This window comes from Camelus ferus, chromosome 3, assembly GCF_009834535.1.
Source record: "Camelus ferus isolate YT-003-E chromosome 3, BCGSAC_Cfer_1.0, whole genome shotgun sequence".
NCBI classification, from domain to species: Eukaryota; Metazoa; Chordata; class Mammalia; order Artiodactyla; family Camelidae; genus Camelus; species Camelus ferus.
In genome coordinates, this window is record NC_045698.1 from 113,426,397 (window position 1) to 113,435,195 (window position 8,799).

The 8,799-nt window shown below is 47.0% G+C and overlaps 1 protein-coding gene across 4 annotated transcripts in view; it reads left to right on the plus strand.

The window, feature by feature from the left end:
• The window catches only part of ADRA1B (adrenoceptor alpha 1B), a 389,407-nt gene extending 381,744 nt beyond the window's left edge, over window positions 1–7,663 (plus strand). For all 4 annotated transcript variants that reach the window (XM_032477221.1, XM_032477222.1, XM_032477220.1 and 1 more), the window contains one exon: window positions 6,545–7,663. In XM_032477221.1, the coding sequence (XP_032333112.1) occupies window positions 6,545–7,158 (614 nt within the window). In that variant the 3' untranslated portion in view covers window positions 7,159–7,663. The remainder of the gene's footprint in view (window positions 1–6,544) is intronic.
• The last annotated feature ends 1,136 nt before the right edge of the window (window positions 7,664–8,799 follow it).

An 8,799-nucleotide genomic window follows, 5' to 3' on the forward strand; every position in this document is an offset into this window, starting at 1 on the left:
CCGGCCTCCACTGTCTCAATAAACGTTTGCTGGGTCAAACTAAGGACATTTGAAACAGTTCTGGCCATCGTTCTGCCGTTCACCAGCTGAGCGACCTTGAGCAAGTCATTCACCCGGACTGAGGTTCTGTTAAGGAAGAAGGTTTCCCAGTCCTGCCAAGCTGTGATTCTAAGATGTAGGGCAAGGAGCGTGGGACTGTTTCATGAGCAAGAGAAGTGGAGCCAGGCTTAGGGACACGTGCTGCGAGTCGGTGGCCCTGTCACACAGCAGGCTCAGCCCGACTTCCAGCAGGGAGAGCAGGCTTCCCGGAACCCACATTTCCCGTTGATATTTGCTCCCTCTCCTGGCAGCTCCATTGGCCCCTAAAGGTCTGTTTGGGTGCCCAGAGGAAAAGACCCCTGTCACTAATATGCTTTCATGCCCCAAGAGGGTCAGCACCTTCCCTGATTACCGAGGGCTTCTTGGCTCCCACGGGGCAGCTGGCGTAGCACACAGGGCCCCTAATCCCAGTGGCTACTGTGCTGCTCTGGGGAGAGGGAGGAGGGAAGGGGCCAAACTATGTGTGGAATCCAAGGCGCCTGGCTGTCCAGGCCCTGACCCACAGTGCCCCGCTGCAGTGGGTCTGGACAAGCAGGCGCGCCCTGCTTTTTTGGCTCTGGCCTCTTGGAGACTATGAATGTTAAGGCTGGACAGGACTCCAATCCAACCACTTGACTAAGCAGGGGAACGATGTCAAATTACGATGTAGTACACCTGAGACTAACATAATATTGTCCATCGACTCTATTTCAGTAAAATAGACCATTTTTTTTAAAGTAGGGAAACTGAGGCCCAGAAAGGGAAAGCAACTCACTCAAAATGATACATCAAGTTATCAAACACAGGTTTCCTGTAATTAGGTTTCCAACCCAATGAGTGATTTACAGGAATAATTATTATTTGGTTAATTAGCATTAATGCAGAGATGATTTAGGTGGCAGGCACCTGGTTCCCAGAGTGCTAATGAGGACTTCCCTTGTTTTATCTTGTTTAATCCTCACAACAACCCAGGAAGGGTGGTACTCTTTTATTAGCCCCATTTTAGTGATGAGGAAACTGAGGTTTAGGGATAGTATGAAACTTGCCCAAGGTCATGTGTCTGGTGAGGGAACAAAGATTCTATCCCAAAAGTCGGAATCTAAGGAGAAAAGGGAAGTCCCTGTCAGAAGTTCCTGAGGGCTTGCTCCACGTGGGCGAGCCATGCTGGGGTCTGCGGGAGAACGAAATAGAGCAGAATGCAAATGGAGCAAGAGGGCGGGCAAGGTCATTATTCAGCTTCCAGACACACAAGGATTAAAGACGGACCAAACCCAGCGTCCTGGAGGTGTAGGGAAAATACCACACTCATCCACGGTCGACGGGAAGGTAAATTGGTACAACCAGTTTAGAAGGCAGTTCACTAGCTGTCAGGACTTAAATGTGTAACCAAGCCAGTGATTCCTCATAGAGGAATTTATCCTGCAGAAACACTCAAACATGCAAAAAGCGAGATGCATGAGTCTTTTCATTACTGCAGTTTGTAACAGCGAGAAATTGGTAATCGCCTACTCAGCCGTCATCAGGAAAGGGTTAAGTGAACTACTGTATATCCAGATGGCAGGATGTAATGTTCTGACATGGGGAAATGTCTTTTCAATATTCTAAGTGAAGAGAGAAATTTAGGGAGATGTATGTATATGACCCCATTAAGAAAACCAATCTAAAAGGATAAAAACAAAACTGTTAACACTGGTCCCCTCTCCTTGAACAGAGAAAGAATTTTCACTCTATATTATATAGATCTTTTTGTAATGTGTAACTTTTTAAACTCAGCAAGTATCACTTTTTTAAGTAAGTGAGGTATTTTTTTAATTGACGTATAGTCAGTTACAACGTGTCCATTTATGGTGTACAACACAATGTCCCAGTCATGCATATACATACATATATTCGTATTTTTGTTATTAATGGTTATTACAAGATGTTGAATATAGTTCTCTGTGCTACATACAAGAAATTTGTTTTTATCTATTTTTATACATAGTGGTTAATATTTGGAAATCTCGAACTCTCAGTTTATCCTTTCCCACTCCCTTCTCCCCAGTAGCCATAAGTTTGTTTACTATGTCTGTGAGTCTGCTTTTGTTTGTAAATAAGTTCATTAGTGTCTTCTTTTTTCTTTTTTTAGATTCCACATTTGAGTGATATCATACAGTATTTTCTTTCTCTTTCTGGCTTACTTCACTTAGAATGACAATCTCCAGGTCCATCTATGTTGCTGCAAATTGCATTATTTTATTCTTTTTTATGGCTGAGTAGTATTCCATTGTATAAATATACCACAGCTTCTTTATCCAGTCATCTGTCATTGGACATTTAGGTTGCCTCCATGTATTGGCTATTGTAAATAGTGCTGCTATGAACATTGGAGTGCATGTATCTTTTTGAATTAGAGTTCCCTCCAAATATATGCCCAGGAGTGGGATTGCTGGATCATATGGTAAGTCTATTTTTAGTTTTTTGAGGAATCTCCATACTGTTTTCCAAAATGGCTGCACCAAACTGCATTCCCACCAGCAGTGTAGAAGGGTTCCCTCTTCTCTACAGCCTCTCCAGCGTTTATTGTTTGTGAACTTTTGAAAGATGGCCATTCTGCCTGGTGTGAGGTGATACCTCATTGTAGTTTTGATTTGCATTTCTCCGATAATTATCGATATTGAGCATTTTTTCCTGTGCCTATATGCCATTTGATGTCTTCATTGGAGAATTGCTTGTTTAGGTCTTCTGCCCATTTTTGGATTGGGTTGTTTGTGGGGTTTTTTGTTATTAAGTTGTCTGAGTTGTTTATATATTTTGGAAATTAAACTGTTGTCAGTTGCATCATTTGCAAATATTTTCTCCCATTCCATAGGTTGTCATTCTGTTTTGCTTACAGTTTCCTTTGCCATTCAAAACATGTAAGTTTAATTAGGTCCCACTTTTTTATTTTTGCTTTTATTTCTCTTGCCTGGGTAGACTGCCCTAGGAGAACACTGCCAAGATTTATATCAGAGAATGCTTTGGCTATATTTTCTTCTAGGAGGTTTATCATGTCTTGTCTTATGTTTATCTTTAAGCCATTTTGAGTGTATTTTTGTGTATGATGTGAGGGAGTGTTCTAACTTCACTGATTTACACGCAGCTGTCCAGTTTTCCCAACACCATTTGTTGAGAGACTGTCTGTTTTCCATGGTATATTCTTGCCTCCTTTGTCAAAGATGAGTTGACCATAGGTCCGTGGGTTTATTTCTGAGCTCTCTACTCTGGTCCATTGATCCATATGCCTGTTTTTGTGCCAATACCCTGCTCTTCTGATTACTGTAGCAAGGGATGATTGTGATTATTAAATGGGCTACTGGTGTAAAGGGCTTAATGTAGGACAGATACAGAGCACACACCATAGAAACGACAGTTCTGAAGAATATTAGCTGTGAGCATTACTGTTAGTTGTGTGTCCTTTGAAAGCCAGTGCCTCAGGATGCATCCCCTTTAAGACATTTACTGCCTACTTTACTACATCTCCAACAGGGTTGGCAAACGGAGTTACAAGTTTGTCTCCAGCACGCATGCTTTCTGGCTCTGGATCCTCCCCGCCTTACCATGTGTGTCTATGCACCCTTCCGCCCCCAGCCTCTATCCCGGACCCTACATGTCTTCCTGCAAGGCGGTGTGCCTGCCTGTGCACACACTCATCAGCATTACCCTCCAGGGTAATGCACAAGGTTTCCAAGTGTTGCTTCACTCTCTCCACTTCCCCGAAATTTATTCTCCATTTTCCCATTTTGTCAAGACCAGTTTATGCCTTTAGACTCAGTTATAGAAATAAGACCAATCCTGCGGACAGAAACAACTCACCCCATTATGAGTACTAGGTGTTCACGTATCATACTTGCATTTCCACTGGGGCCTTCTATCCAGTGTCTTATTCCAAAAGAGAATCTGGGACGGTGGGACAAAAACCTGATGGTGCCGGCTTTATCACAAGTCAGACCACGAGGTGGCGCCTCATCAGCCTCACCTGCAGGAAACCCAGACCGTAGTCCCTCTCACATTTCCCTTGAGTTGAGAAGAGTCAGCATACTTGCTCATATTTACCTTGGGTATGGATAACGCTCTTTGCGAGTTGAATCCCTTTCTGGCTTAACCCTGCCCCTCAACTCCCCCCGGCCACCATCCCTGTGTTGGGAAGCAGAGACGTAGGAGGCTCCCTGTAACAAGAAACCAAATCTCGAGTAATTAAGGAGGTCAAGGGCTACAGGGGGAAACTCAAGTGCCATCCAAAATCCAAAATCAGAACTCTTGTGGCATCTCTGCCACCACAGTGGGGTCTTCAGCCACTTTCTGGGTCTCACTGTCTCCATCTGCAAAGCAAGGAGGTTGGCCTTTGTGATTTGCTAAGATTCTTCCCATTCAGATGCTCTTCATTCAGCAAATGGATTCAAAGGTGATCCCAAAGACCAGGCCCTTAGGAAGCACACATTGTAACAGAGGAGCTAAGACAGGAATACGAAAGCCACTGTGCTACAGGCAGAGTGGCTGGCTTAGGGCGATGGTTTGGAGTTACAAAATATTCTATGGTGGGGAAGGTATATAGCTCAGTGGGTTGCACATGCTTAGCATGCACAAGGTCTTGAGTTCAATCCCCAGTCCCTCCATCAAATAAGCAAACCTAATTACCACCCCCCCAAAATCAATAAATAAAAACAATAATTTAAAAAAAGTGTTCCATAAAGTATAATCACATTTTTAAAAACATTTATATGTATTTATACAATAGGAAAAGATCTGAAAGCATATGCGTCAAAATGTGATGCCTCCTCATTCTGGGGTTGCAGGTGCTTTGTTTTTTAATAGTTTCTCATTTTCCACAAAGGGTAAGATTAATAGCCTTTAAAAAAATGTTTTGCATTCAAACAGAATTAGGTTTAAATCCCAGCTATATTACAAACATGCTGTGTGACCTGGGACAAGTCATTTAACCTCTCCAAGTCTCAATTGCCTTGTATTTAAATGGAAATTGTTTTTAACTTAATATTGCTGTTAAAATGCTCAAATTCAGAGGGATGAGTTAACCATGTTTCTCAGTTCATGGCACCTCATCATCATTGGACTCAGGCAGGCCTCTCTCTTATTTTATTGATTTATTTCCTTTTATTCCTATTTCCCTCTGCCTCACCCTTAGGCAGTCATTTTGTACTTGTTATGTATTTTTTAACTTGAAAGTGTTTTTGCAAAAATGTGTGTGGTTGTTTGGTGTGCTACTTAAACAGTATTACGTTATAAATCTCTGTTTCCTGCGTTTTTTTCACAAACAACAATGTATTTAAGATCTTTCCATATTGCTTCTTGAACATGTCATCCAGGGCCTCTAAGCGCTGCATAACTACGGTGCTATGCACATATCCCACTCTACTTTTCCAAAAGTCCCCGTAAGGGGCACCCAGTTCTTTTCCAACTCTCTGTCACCATAAACAACACCTCCCTGAGCACAGTCTTGGATGGCCCCTGATGGACCTGTGTGAAAATTCTTTGAGATCTCTGCCCTGGAGAAGAATTGCTGGGTCATGAAGTATGTGTTTCCTTAATAGGATGCCTCCACCAGCCATGGAGAAGACTCCCCATGTCTTCACACCCTTGCCTCGCTTGGCACTATCAACCTTTCTAATTTTGCCAGCCTGACAGATATGTTCCATCACTTAGTGGTTTTTCTTTTAATTTCTTTGACTGCCTAATATTTTGAGCATCTTGGCATATGCTCATTAGCCCTCGGGTTTCCTGTTTTGTAAACTGCCTGTCCTTTTTCTTTGCCCACGTTTCTACTGGGAATGCTTTTTCTCGTTGATTTTCAGTATATTACATATTCTTACGTATTCTAAATATCAATCCCTTGGCTGTCTTAGACATTGAAATATCTCCTCCCACTTTTGTTCTGTAGTTTATCTTTTTTGAGTATTAAGTCGTTTTTCTTCAACCCTCCACCAATAAGATGGTCCTTTACCTTGTCTCCTTGTACCTTTGAAGTTTTATCTTTCACCTTTAGGTCTTTAATACCTCTCATATTTGCCATGGAAATACTTCATGGCGTTTTGTGAAGGATGAAATAATAGCGCCTAGCACAGTGTCTCCGACCCAAGGGCTGTACAATTGTGCATGAGCAGTATTATCATTCGAGTAGAACGTAGTAAGCGCTGCCCTAGGACATCTAGAGATACAGGAGTTTGGATGCTGTTTCGCTAGAGTAGGGAAGGCTTTATGGGGGAAGGACAAGTGAAGGAGGCTGGCCTTAAGATGAATGTAGGAGTCATTTATTTTGAGATGGGAAGGCAGTATCCCGGGCGGAGGAACTGGCCTGGGCAGAGGCCAGGAGGCAGTAATGCCACCGGTTGACAATGTTAAGGAAGAGCAGATCGAAGGGAGGGCCAGACTACTCACCAACAGCTGTCTGTCTGTCTTTCTGCCCGTGCCCACCCCACCCTTCCCCCTGCAGGCTCCCTGTTCTCCGCCCTGAAGCCCCCCGACGCCGTGTTCAAGGTGGTGTTCTGGCTGGGCTACTTCAACAGCTGCCTCAACCCCATCATCTACCCGTGCTCCAGCAAGGAGTTCAAGCGCGCCTTCGTGCGCATCCTCGGGTGCCAGTGCCGCGGCCGCCGCCGCCGCCGCCGCCGCCGCCGTCGCCGCCTGGGCGGCTGCGCCTACACCTACCGGCCGTGGACGCGCGGCGGCTCGCTGGAGCGCTCGCAGTCGCGCAAGGACTCGCTAGACGACAGCGGCAGCTGCCTGAGCGGCAGCCAGCGGACCCTGCCCTCGGCCTCGCCGAGCCCGGGCTACCTGGGCCGCGGCGCGCCGCCGGCCGTCGAGCTGTGCGCCTTCCCGGAGTGGAAAGCGCCCGGCGCGCTCCTGAGCCTGCCCGCGCCCGAGCCCCCCGGCCGCCGCGGCCGCCGCGACTCGGGCCCGCTCTTCACCTTCAAGCTCCTGGCCGAGCCCGAGAGCCCCGGGACCGACGGGGACGCCGGCCACGGGGGCTGCGAGGCCGCGGCCGACGTGGCCAACGGGCAGCCGGGCTTCAAAAGCAACATGCCCCTGGCGCCCGGGCAGTTTTAGAGCCCCCGCGCCCCGCGCCCTTTCCCCGGGGGGAGGGACTCGTGGGGGCAGGCGGGGCGGGGCGTGCCGGCGCCCGGGGGACACGGGCCCCCACGGGGAAGCGGGGGGAGGGGGGCGGGGAGAGGGGCAGCTGCTTTTCTGGCAGGGGCATGGGTGCCAGGTACAGCGCGGAGAGCTGGACCGAGCATGCTGAGAGCCTGGGGGACCCGACGCCGGCCGGGATTTCCGTCTCTCTCTCTGTGTATATATCTAAACGAGTCCCTCTGTCCATGTATTTAACCGTGGGTACGCGTGCGTGTGTCTGTGCGGTGAACGTGTGGTCTGCGTGTGCGCGTGTGTGGGGCCGCCCGCACGGGAGCAGAGCGGGTGTGCGCCCGGGAGGCGGCGGGGGCGGTGTCTTGTCTCGTGACTTCGTACCTCTCAAGCCCCTCTTTGTACTTCCCTGAACGGTGGCACTTTGGCGGGGTTGGAAACAAAGTCGGACATTAAAGTTCCTTTCTCCTGTGTCGCTTTCAGTAGTTTGTGAATGGGGTGGCAGGCGGGGTCTTCAGTTTCCTTTTCCTTCGCATTCAGGTGTGTCCCCGTCTCTCCTGCTGGCCCGCCTTGGCCCCATTTCTGCCTTTGCCATTCCTGCCCTTGAGAGCTAAACAAGTCTGACCCAGTGGCCGAAAGTGTCCCCTTGTACTGGTCCCATGAGTCCTGCTTTCTCCTGCTTTTGACCCTGAGCAGTATCTAAATCCTCCTGCTGTGGGCAGCACTGGGCAATGTATGGCCCGGCCCTGATCCTCAGGACTCCAATCCTAGCTGGGGCTACCAGGCCAGCACCCTAGGTAGGCCTGTCACCTGAGAGAGGGGTGGCTCCCTTACCTCCTCCAGCATCTTTAGACCAAACACTCCATTGTTGGCCTGTGCCAATGGAACCTGAAAAAGAAAGCCAGGCTGCGGAATTTTCTGGACAAGATAAGGATGGATGTGTCAATGCAACACTCATGGGCACAAGAACCCTCCTAAGCTCTGCTAACTGGCCAGCCTGCCTGGGAAAGAAGCACTGAGGAAAATCACACAGCGAGGAGGAGCAAACCTTGAAGAAGGTAACTGCAGCTTTAGTCTTAGCACTGCCACCAATTTACTATATGACCCTGAGAAAGTCACATCCCCTCTGGATCTTGGTTTCCCATCTGTGTAATGACAAGATTGAATCTAAGGTCTTTATGCCTCTGAAAGCCACTAGTTTCCTAAAAGTAAAAGGATAGGGAACAAAACAGGGAGCATTTTTCTTCCCTGAAATTAAAAAAAAAGAAAAAAAGCATGAGAAGAAAACCTCCCTGCAATCTCTTTCTCTTCCCTTTGTTTTTTCTAAGTTGAGATTCATAACTTTTCAAATGGCAAGTGCCTCTTCCAATAATACTAACATATCATTCATTTATTCTATAGGTGATTGAAATAGAAAATGCCTTAAGAGAGAGAAGCAGTCATTCATTTAACTGAAATGAATGTATGGGTATCAGGCATGGCTGGATCCAGGGGCTTAAACAGTATTGTTCACTTGTTCGGAGGCTCTTACTCATTCCTCTAGTTCCATCTTTTAGCTCTGTTTATCTTTATATGTGTGTCACTCTTGTTTCCTTTCCACAAATAGCT